Consider the following 12,267-nt stretch of genomic DNA (forward strand, 5'->3'; position numbering starts at 1 on the left):
TCCTCCACCCAACACTTTCAGTTCTTGAATTGGTGTTGAAGATCAGTGGTGTAGGGTCCCATGCACTCGGACATGCATATCTACAGGAGTCTGTCTATTAGGCCACTGCCCTACTATCAGTATTTGGTCAGTATTCGGTCAGTATTTTTTCTCAGCAGTGGGAGCCAAAACCAGGTGAGGAACAATCACAGAAAGGGTATAATAGAAACAAGTCACCAATTCTGCATTTATCACCCACTCCTGGTTTTGGCTCCCACTCCTGAGAAAAAATACTGACCGAATACTGATAGTGGGGCCGTGGCCTTAATCTTGTTTTCATAGATGAGAATGATTAAAAAATTCTAATACTTTCCCCCCTCTCCACTAATCAGAAGCCCAGGTCCAGGAAATCAGTTCTTGGGCATAAAGTTGCAACAGTTTGGGAAATTTATTTGGGCAAATCTGTTTACTGACAGTTTGAAGAATTGCAGTAAATCTAGTGATGTATTATTGCCTATTCATTTATGGCTTCTTGTCTTTTCTCTTTATTTTCACAGAGATCCCTCGCTGCTCAGGATGTAACGAGCACATATTGGATAAATTCATCCTGAAGGTTCTAGATCGTCACTGGCACAGTGCGTGCCTTAAGTGTTGTGAGTGCCAGGTACCCCTGGCTGAACGCTGCTTCTCTCGGGCTGGAAATGTTTACTGTAAAGACGACTTCTTCAAGTGAGTCCAAACCTTTAATTACATTTCAGTATTTGTGAAAATTTATACAGGAGTGGATGGAAAAAGTCAAACTCTATTATAAACTGTCCACTTATTCCTTGACCTAAAATGTTACTAATTGTAATGCTCTGAGAATAAAGATATACAGTAGTGTTCAAAATAGTAGCAGTGTGTTCAAAAACATGGGTTAAGCACAAAATCTTTATACTAGTATTTATTTCCATGCATTGGGAATATTGCACACTGTTTTCTAAGTCAAAACATGAAGAGAAATGTATATAATTTTAACTACTTTACAGAAAATAACAAAAAATGAACATTGGGCTGTTCTAAAAAATAGCAGTGTCTGCATTTGTCTTTACAAACTCACAATACATCTTGAGGATTTAGCATTCCTGTGAATCACTAACCTAATATTTAGTTGTTACCCACAGTTTTTTTAGAACTGCTTCACATCTATGTTGCATAGAGTCAACCAGCTTCTGGCACCTGTCACCTGTTATTCCAGACCAGGATGCTTTGACTACATCCCACAATTTTTTTGGCATTTGTTGGCTTTGCCTCAGAAACTGCATTTTTGATGTCACTGCAAAAGTGTTCTATCGGATTAAGGTCCGGGGATTGGGCTGGCCACTCCATAACCTCAATTTTGTTGGACTGGAATCAAGATATTGCTCGTTTACTGGTGTTTTTAGGGTTGTTCTCTTGTTGAAACACCCATTTCAAGGGCATATTCTCTTCACCATAAGGCAACATAACCTCTTCAAGTATTTTAATATATGCAAACTGGTCCATGATCCCTGGTATGCAGGAAATAGGTCCGGCACCAGTAAGAGAAACATGCCCATATTATGATGCTTGCACCACCATACTTCACTGTCTTCAGAGTGTACTGTGGCTTTAATGCAGAGTTTGGGGGTCATCTGACGAACTGTCTGCGGCCCTTGGACACAGAAAGAACAATTTTACTTTCATCAGTCCATAAAATCTTTCTCCATTTCTCTTTAGGCCAGTTGATGTGTTCTTTGGCAAATTGTATCCACTTCAGTACATGTCTTTTTTTTACCAGTGGGACTTTGCGGGGACTTCTTGCTAACAGATTAGCTTCACACAGGCGTCTTCTAACTGTCACAGTACTCACAATTAACTTCAGACTGTCTGTGATCATCCTGGAGCTGATCATTGGCTGAGCCTTTGCCATTCTGGCTATTCTTCAATATATTTTCGAATGGTAGTCTTCCGTTTTCCTCCACGTCTCTCAGGTTTTGCTTTCCATTTTAAATCATGGGAGATCATTTTAGCTAAACAGCCTATCATTGTCTGCATTTCTATATAAGTTTTGCCCTCTCCAATCAACTTTTTAATCAAAGTACGCTCTTCTGAACAATGTCTCGAACGACCAATATTTCTCAGGCTTTCAAGGAGAAATGCATGTACAACATGTGCTGGCTTCACCCTTAAATAAGGGCCACCTGATTCACACCTGTTTCTTCACAGAATTATTGACCTCACTAATTGAACCCCACACTGCTATTATTTTGAACACACCCCCTAACAATTATTCAAATACACAGACTCAAAAACATGTAGATCATGAATGCTGAGTCTGGTGGTTTTCTTAGAATCTACTGCACCAACTGGCAAATTCTTTCACATGTGGAAATATAATTTATACCAAAAATAGTGATTAATCTGGTTAGTCATATTGGACTGCTATTATTTTGAACCCTACAGTGTATATATAATGCTCGGGTTGTGTATGTATCGCTTGCATTGCGCATGGTGGAAGTGTTTTTTGTCCATTTGCTTATTTTATTACATAGACCATTTTATCTCCACTGTATTGTGTATGGACTAAAGATACTTATATAGGGCATAATGTAGAGGAAAATGCAAAAAATTATGGAGTAAATGGTGCAGGCGTCATAACGAGTAAAGCATTTTTTGTCAATATGCCTATAGCCCCTGATATTGGAGGAGACATACTGCTGTGATCATAAGGCTGTTTAATGGGTCTATAACTTGTTCCTCGTGGTCATCTATTAGTGGTGATTCTCAATTTTTATGGAATTTTTAGTATAAATTTTATGTTTAGTGCTGCATTATTTTAGCATTAGCAGAGTTATGTTTTTATGTAGGGTGTTTACTGGCTGATGGGGACCCCCCAAATAACATGCTCCCCAAAAAATCCTTATATTAATTATATACCCTTGTTATTAGTTTACCTTAAAGGGGTTGTCCAAGACTTTTATATTGTTGACCTATCCTTAACATTGTCACACTAGTGCATACGTTTTTTCCCATTCTCTATCAGGATGAGGTTTTGGCTAAAATTTTGAAAAATGGCTATCGCTGTGTTCCCAAAAGTGCCAGAACACTAGGTAATATTTTATCCCCAAGTCTTTTTGCTAGTGTAGAAAAGAAACCTACATGGTTGACACAAAAATGGTGTTATAGGTGTGGGGGAAGGAAATGCACTCTGTGTAGACATATAGAGAGAACAAATAAATTTTGTAATAGCGTGACTGGTAAGAAGTATTTGATTCAAGCATTTGTTAATTACAACACTACACATGTGGTATACATGGCGACATGTATGATGTGCAATAAGAACTACATAGGGTGCACCGTGAGACACCTTAAAAAAAGAATTGGGGAGCATATTACGGCTGCCAAACCTGACAGTACTGCCAATCGACGGGGATTGTCGGGACTTTCCAAACATTTTCGAGAGAACCATAATGGAGATATCAGCTCCCTTAGAGTTAAAGGTATAGAGAGAGTAAGGAAGCCGGGTCGAGGCGGAGATTGGGAATGTAGTTGGAGATGTTGTGAGGCTTACTGGATAATAGAGTTAGGGGTGAGATTCCCTGTAGGGCTTAATTATCGCAGTGATATTAGCTATTTTTATTAAAAGATTATCAGAAAAGGATTTTTTTTAAAATGGAGAGGTCTTTCATAAACTTATTTTGTATAGATAAGGAGGCAATGGTCTAGGTAGGCGTCGTAATTCTTGGTAGACTGTCTTAGATTCAAATTTCTAATGAATGTTAATTAAACACGTCAAGTAACAGGTGTACATGGTTTCACATATTGGGATAGATATATAAGGATGTTTTTATGTATTATTCATATGGCTATGATTAAGAACTTTGTTCGAAACGCATCAGGTGTTTAGGGGCTGTGTCCCCATATGATATTTTATTCTTGACATATAAATATAATATTGAAGATTTTAAAGAAGAGACGCCTGGTGCTGGAACTTTTTTTCTTCCCTTCTTTGTTATCCTTAGGATAGGTCATCAATGTCTGATTGGTGGGGGTGCGAAACCCGGCACTCCCTCCAGTGAGTCGTTCGCAGTGTGGTGGTGGCGGCCACTAGTGCCCAGTTGCGGAACTGCCACCTACGCCAAATGTAGTGTGACTTTGGCTGGGTACTGCAAATCCGTCCCTATTCTAATCGATAGGGGGTGGATGTGCAGTACCCAACTGTGGCCACTATACCATTGGCACTACTGTGCAGCTCCGCAACTGATCACCGGCTGCGGTACCGAGAACAGCTGAGGTGCCGGGTATCGTACCCCCACCATCAGATATTGATGACCTAAGTGTAGGCCATCAAAATAAAAGTCCCGGACAACCTCTTTAAGTATGGAGCTGCTATTTGAGAACTGTATAGTGGTATTTATTAGTATTGTTTATCGTGTATTATTTTCAGCACGGTGGCTCAGTGGTTAGCACTGCAGCTTTGCAGCACTGGGGTCCTGGGTTCTAATCCACCAAGGACAACATCTGCAAGGAGTTTGTATGGTCTCCCCATGTTTGTGTGGGTTCTCCAGTTTCCTCCCACACTCCAAAGACATACTGATAGGGAATGTAGATTGTGAGCCTCAGTGGGGACAGTGATGATAATGTCTGTAAAGAGCTGCAGAACATGATGGTGCTATATAAGCAAAGCAAAATAATGATAATAAATTCATAGCCACCAAATTACGGCACTGTTATTTAGGCACCTTCCTGTAACCTTCCTGTATAAACAATATCTCGCCCCTGACACTTCAGGACAGTCCTTAGTGAGTACAATATGTCAGCTCGGCTCTGGAAAGCTATGTGTATTCTTAAAGTAAGCAACTCGGGAAACGGTCATTCCATATCCATCAGGAATATCGCACATTAGGTACCAAGAAGACCTCTTTTTTTATATTGGTAATTATCCATAGATCATTTTAATGCAATATGATAACATTTTTATTAAATAAGTCAGACTTACCATTTATAAGGAATCAGAAAAAGACCTATTGTTCAAATCAGGTTTTTGTGTTACATGTATTTTTTTTTTAATTTGGCAATGTTTTTATAAAAAAAAAAAATATAAAAAAAATTAGTAACTTGCAATTTTCTCAATTGCCACCTCGAGTGTTGCTTTAGCAGTATGCTTTGGGTCTTTGTCTTGTTGGAAGGTGAATCTCTGTCCCAGTCTCAAAACACTGACACAGGTTTTGCTCAAGAATATCCCTGTATTTTGAGCCATCCATCTTCCCCTTGACTCGGACCATTTTCCCTGTCCCTGCTGCCGAAAAACATCCCACAGCATGATGTTGCCACCACCATGTTACACTGTGGGGATGGTGTTCTTGGGGTGATGAGCTGTGTTTGTTTGGCGCTAGACATAGTGTTTACCTTAGTGGCCAGAAAGTTCAATTTTGGTCTCATTTGACCACAGCACCTTCCTCCATACATTTGGGGAGTCTCCCACATGTCTTTCGGCAAACTCAAAACAAACCTTACAATTTTTGTGTGTAAGTAAAGACATTTTTTCTGCCCAGTTTTCCATAAAGGCCACCTACATGGAGTAAACGGCATATTGTGATCGTATGGACAGATACTCCAGTCTCTGCTTGGGAACTCTGCAGCTCCTTCATGGTTACCCAGGGCTCCCACCAGGAATTTCAGGGCCCCATACTGTCAACATTTTTGGGCCCCCTTAACACTCCGCCAAGGCTCCACCCCAGCTCGGCCTCCACCCCTCGAACCTTCCACAGTCCCACCGCCTACTCTTGGAAAAATTCCACTTCTGCACCACGGCCTCACCAATGACACATTAATAGTTCCCATTGAACTCCATATCACATACATAGCCATCAGCTTTTGTTTTGACCAAAAGATTTTTTAAGCCTGCCAACCAAGACAAGGTAGACTCTTTTGGCAGGGCCCTACTCTACTCTATCCTATTTAACATATCTCTTTTTAGTTATATTTTAATTTATTTATCTTTAAGGGAATGTGTCACATACCCTTTTTAAACTAATTGAAACCAGATTATGATAATTTTTTAGAAAAATATTTAGATTTGAGAGTCCTCAGTGGTTGATACCTTTTAATGGCTAACTGAAAAGATGGTAACAAATTGCAAGCTTTCAAGACTACTCAGGGCTCTTCATCAGGCATAGTATACCACAAAATCTGAAGAGTCACATATTTATTCACAATAAGACACACAAAAAATGCAATAGGTAAGACAGGTGATGAAAAGCAGAGTTATTATGGAAGAGATAAACAGTTCTGGCTATAAATATTTTAGCAGTTAATAGATAAGGAGTGTGAAGGTTTTATTGTCCTGTGACCAGGTCCAGTGTTGTGATGGCTTACAATTCTGAGGAGCACATTCCTTAGTTGATGTAGAATGACATAAATCCATGCGACACATTCATTCCTGCTCTGAAAGTGTTAAAGGTCACCATCAGTTTATATTCTGAGATTCTTCTTTCTCTTTGAGATTTGAAGTTACCTTGTAATACCAGTAATTTCCAGACCTTTTTGAAACAGGGCTACCATCCAAGAACAATTGAGAACCAGATTACAAGAGCCACCAGAATATCAAGGAATCATCTCCTACATTACAAAACCAAACAAGAAAACAACCGGGTGCCTCTAGTAGTCACCTACAATCCAAATCTGGAGGCGCTAAGAAGAGCTGCACGGAAACTACAACCCTTACTACAAAAAGATGCCCGATTACAATCTATATTTCCAAACCCCCCACTTCTGTGTTTCAGGCAGCCCCCAAATCTAAGAAGCATCATTGTCAGAAGCTTCTTGTCATCTCCACCAGCTACAGGTACCTTTCCTTGCAACCAGAAAAAATGTAAAACCTATCCGTTTATAACGACCACAGACAAGATAAAGATCCCCAATTCACATCAGGACTATAAGATCCCAGGTACGTTCAGCAGTATCACATCTAATGTAGTGTACTTAATTATATGCACCAAATGTCCAGCTGGGGGTCTTTATGTAGGGGAGACAGGGCAAAAACTTAGAACAAGGATGAATCATCATCGCCACACAATAAAAGAAAAAAGAATAGATCTGCCTGTAGCCAGGCATTTTTGTTCCCCTGATCACAGCATAAAAGACATGAAATTACTGGTATTAAAAGGTAACTTCAAATCTCAAAGAGAAAGAAGAATCTCAGAATATAAACTGATGGTGACCTTTAACACTTTCAGAGCAGGAATGAATGTGTCGCATGGATTTATGTCATTCTACATCAACTAAGGAATGTGCTCCTCAGACTCTCAGACCTGTGAGGCCATCACAACACTGGACCTAGTCACAGGACAACAAAACCTTCACACTCCTTATCTATTAACTGCTAAAATATTTATAGCCAGAACTGTTTATCTCTTCCATAATGACTCTGCTTTTCATCACCTGTCTTACCTATTGCATTTTTTGTGTGTCTTATTGTGTATAAATATGTGACTCTTCAGATTTTGTGGTATACTATGCCTGATGAAGAGACCTGAGTAGTCTCGAAAGCTTGCAATTTGTTACCATCTTTTCAGTTAGCCATTAAAGGGTATCAACCATTGAGGACTCTCAAATCTAAATATTTTTCTATCTACTGGCTAACACGGTACAAGAATATATATTTTCCCTATATGATAATTTTTTATATTCTGTATTTCTGATTGCAGACTATTGTATTCTATTTCCTGTGCATTTATGGAAGCTGCTCTCTTTCCTGTTTTGAGATATGGACATTGGACATATACAGGTGCATCTCACAAAATTAGAATATCATCAGAAAGTTAATTCATTTCAGTTCTTCAATACAAAAAGTGAAACTCATATATTATATAGAGTCATTACAAACAGAGTGATCTATTTCAAGTGTTTATTTCTGTTAATGTTAATGATTACGGCTTACAGACGATGAAAAAAACAAAAGTCATTATCTCAGTAAATTAGAATACTTTATAACAGCTTGAAAAATGTTTTTAAAATCCGAAATGTTGGCCTACTGAAATGTATGTTCAGTAAATGCCCTCAATACTTGGTCGGGGCTCCTTTTGCTTCAGTTACTGCATCAATGCGGCGTGGCATGGAGGCGATCAGCCTGTGGCACTGCTGAGGTGTTATGGAAGCCCAGGTTGCTTTGATAGAAGCCTTCAGCTCGTCTGCATTGTTGGGTCTGGTGTCTCTCATAGTTACATAGATAGTTACATAGTTACATAATTTATAAGGCCGAAAAAAGACAAGCGTCCATCCAGTTCAGCCTATTTCTTGTGCACTGCAGCTATTCCGCAGCGTTGATCCAGGGGAAGGCAACAAAAAACCATGCGGTATAGGCCAATTTACATAATTGAGTAAAAATTCACTTCCCGACACCAATCTGGCAGTCAGATTAAATCCCTGGATTAATTAACTAAGCATAAGATGTAATTTTATTGTTCTCAAGAAAGGCGTCCAGGCCTCTCTTGAACTCTTTAAGTGAGTTGGACATCACTGTTAGAACCTTGCTCTTAGGTTTTTTCCTTTGCTGGTCACATGACCTTGTTGGCCTATTTAATCCTGCTCCGCCCTTCTGGCTTTGCTGGACTTCATTGTTTAACTACTTTCTAGCTAGCCTGTGCTCTGTATCTAACTCTGTTAGTTTGCTTGGTCTACGGACCTCTATGTTCTATATATTTTGTTTGTTCGTCTGTCTGCTACTATTTCTGTTAGGAGGTGTCCCATTTTCCTCCCAGTCCTTAGTACTTGTAGGGATTCCTTCCCCACATCTATAGGTCTCCGTACAGACTAGCTTAGGACTTTAGCAGGTCTGATCGCAGGATCAGGTCCCCTGTTACATCGTAGGGAGTAAGCTGAGTTCTATCGTAGGGACAGATCTCCTCTCTTTCCTTAGCTCTGGTAGCAGAACATAACAGTAAGTCCAGCCCAGCAAATGCTCTAAGGAAAGATTTTTTCTGTTCCATCATGGTGTCGGTTCTGGATTTGGCTAAACACCTGCAGGGACTCTCTTTGGAGGTGACTGAGCTCCGTCAACACGTGAGTAACTGTCCTGGAGCACATTTCTTGGAGCCTAAGGTACGTTTGCCGGATTTATTTTTTGGTGAACACCGAGAATTTTTTTCATTTAAAAATTCTTGCTTATTGTATTTTCGTTTGAGACCCAAGTCCTCTGGGGATGATTCCCAGCGCATAGGGTTTATAATGTCACTTTTGCGCAAAGAGCCTCAGGAGTGGGCCTTTTCTTTGCAACCTAGTGATACATGCTTCAGTTCAGTGGATAGGTTTTTTTCTGCCTTGGGACTATTATATGATGATCCTGACCGTGTCTCATCAGCTGAGACTGAGTTAAGACGTTTGAGACAGGGATCAGGTAATGTGGAAAAATATTGTACTCATTTCCGTCGATGGTCTACTCAAACAGGGTGGAACGATTCTGCTCTGAAAAGTCTATTTCTTGCTGGGCTCAGTGAAAGGGTTAAAGACCTGCTAATTGCTTATCCTACACCTGAAGATTTGCAACAGGCTATGCAATTAGCTATACGGGTGGATAGGAGACTGCGTGCAAGGGTTAATGAGAGCAAATCCTCTGCTATGTCAGTTTCTGGTTATGAGAATGTGTGTACTAACAGTGGTGAATCGATGGAGATTGGAGCGATGGCACCTCGCTCTCAAGAAAAAGATCGCAGATTTTCTGAAGGCTTGTGTTTCTATTGCGGAAAATCTGGTCATTTAATTAAAGACTGTGAGCTTCGTATCAAGAAAGAAAAAAAAATGGTCAGTCATGCCCGTATTGCCTGTTTAAATTCCAAGGGTGTATTTTTAGCTGCTTCCACGATTGCTTAGGAAAAATTAATGGAATTTCGGGTGTTTGTTGATTGTGGGTCTACTCTGAATGTTATTGATGGGGGATTCTTGGAAAGACTCAATTTAAAACCCAAACCTTTATCATCCCCCATTGCTGTGGTTTCTGTTGATGGTTCCCCTTTGAAGAATATTACTCTCAAGGTCTGTGAATTTCCTCTCACTATTAATGGTGTTCACCATGAGAAATTGGATTTGGTAGTGTTGAATAACTTGCCTTCTCCAGTAATATTGGGATTGCCCTGGTTAAAATTTCACAATCTTGTACTGGATTGGTCTACCAGTGAAATTAAATCCTGGAGCCATAAATGTTATGACAAGTGTTGTAACGGGCGTATTGCAGCTTTGGATAGGGGAGAATTGCCTGTTCCTATTCAGGATTTTTGGAGAGTTTTTTCTGAGAAGGAATCGCAGGTTTTGCCTCCCCATAGAGACTATGATTGTTCTATTGAATTTGTCCCTGGAGCGACTCTTCCTAAAAGTCGTTTATTTAACCTTACTATTCCTGAGAGAAAGGCTTTGGAGGAATACATACAGACAAGCTTGGCCGCCGGTCACATTAGGCCCTCTAAGTCTCCTGTGGCGGTTGGATTTTTTTTTGTAAAAAAAAAGGACGGCGGTTTACGTCCTTGTCTGGATTTTCGTGAGATTAACAAAATTACTGTACGCAATCCTTACCCACTGCCATTGATTCCTGATCTGTTTAACCAGTTAATGGGGGCCAAGTGGTTCTCTAAAATCGACCTTAAGGGGGCATACAATCTGTTGCGCTTGAAGGAGGGTGACGAATGGAAGACTGCTTTTAACACTCCTGTGGGTCATTTTGAGAATCTGGTTATGCCTTTTGGTCTTACTAATGCTCCTGCATTTTTTCAGAATCTTATTAATGACATCCTTAGACCTTTGATCGGCAAAAATGTGGTTGTGTATTTGGATGACATTTTGATTTATTCGCCGGATCTGGAGTCTCATTGGCGGAGCGTACGTGAGGTATTACAGTTATTGATGGACAATTCGCTTTTTGCTAAGCTGGAGAAATGTGAGTTCGCTGTACAGAGAATTAGTTTTTTGGGCTACATTATCTCCAGCGAAGGTTTTGAGATGGACCCGGTTAAAGTTCAAGCTGTACAGGAATGGCCTAGGCCTATTGGTTTGAAATCGATACAGAGGTTTTTGGGTTTCGCCAATTATTACAGAAAATTCATAAAAAATTTTTCTAGTATTGTCAAACCTCTGACCGATCTCACCAGGAAAGGTGCTGATGCGGTTCAGTGGTCTTCTGAGGCCATTGAAGCTTTTGTGTATCTCAAGGAGAGGTTCACCTCTGCTCCCATCCTTATGCAGCCTGATGTGACTAAGCCGTTTTTGGTTGAGGTTGATGCTTCCTCTGTGGGGGTTGGCGCAGTATTGTCTCAGGATAACGGGGATGGATTACATCCCTGTGCCTTTTTTTCAAAAAAATTTTCGGAGACTGAACTGAATTACGATATTGGTAATCGGGAATTATTGGCTATTAAACTCGCATTTGAACACTGGCGCCACTTCTTGGAAGGTGCGGAATTTCCCGTTCAGGTTCTTACGGATCATAAAAATCTAATATATCTTGATGCTGCCAAGCGCCTGAATGCCCGTCAGGCTAGGTGGGCACTGTTTTTCTCGTGGTTTAATTTCTCCGTTACTTACATCCCTGGTACTAAGAATGTTAAGGCGGATGCCTTGTCTCGCAGTTTTTCTCCCATAGTCGGTGCTGAGAAAGAGGAGAACATTTTACAAGAAGGTGTTGTGATAGCTGCTTTGGACTCCGTTTTGGAAGATGAGATTCTTAAAGCACAGGAGAATGCCCCATCTAACACTCCTCATGGGAGGTTGTTTGTGCCTGGGACCTTTAGGAGAGATTTGTTTGTTGAGTGTCACGAATCTCGGTTGGCAGGTCATCCCGGAATCTCTGAGACCAAGAGACTGGTGGGTCGCAGTTTTTGGTGGCCTGGATGGCAGAAGGAAGTCATTAAGTGGGTGCGCCAATGTACTATATGTGCTAGATCTAAGTCCTCACATACTCCTGCTGCGGGGTTGCTTTGTCCTTTGGAGGTTCCCAGTGCTCCTTGGACACATTTGGCTATGGACTTTATAACTGACCTTCCCCCCTCTGAGGGTTTTACTGTCATCTGGGTGGTCGTGGACCGTTTTAGCAAGATGTGTCACTTGGTTCCCTTCGTCAAACTGCCCTGCGCTAAAACTCTCGCTAAGGCCTTTGTCAAGGAAATTGTCAGACTTCATGGCGTTCCTACTGACATTGTTTCTGATAGAGGTCCTCAGTTCGTGGCTCGTTTTTGGCGTGCCTTTTGTGACAGGTTGGGAGTTCATTTGTCGTTCTCGTCAGGATATCATCCTGAATCTAAT

The 12,267-nt window shown here is 40.6% G+C and overlaps 1 protein-coding gene across 1 annotated transcript in view; it reads left to right on the forward strand.

Moving 5' to 3' along the window:
• The window catches only part of LHX4 (LIM homeobox 4), an 87,615-nt gene that overhangs the window by 17,024 nt on the left and 58,324 nt on the right, over positions 1–12,267 (forward strand). Inside the window, exon 2 of the mRNA XM_073642605.1 lies at positions 537–708. Coding sequence (XP_073498706.1) covers positions 537–708 — 172 coding nt within the window. The remainder of the gene's footprint in view (positions 1–536; positions 709–12,267) is intronic.

Source organism: Phyllobates terribilis, unplaced genomic scaffold, assembly GCF_046119375.1.
Source record: "Phyllobates terribilis strain yellow unplaced genomic scaffold, ASM4611937v1 Scaffold_8__6_contigs__length_399053987, whole genome shotgun sequence".
In the NCBI taxonomy this organism is placed as follows: domain Eukaryota; kingdom Metazoa; phylum Chordata; class Amphibia; order Anura; family Dendrobatidae; genus Phyllobates; species Phyllobates terribilis.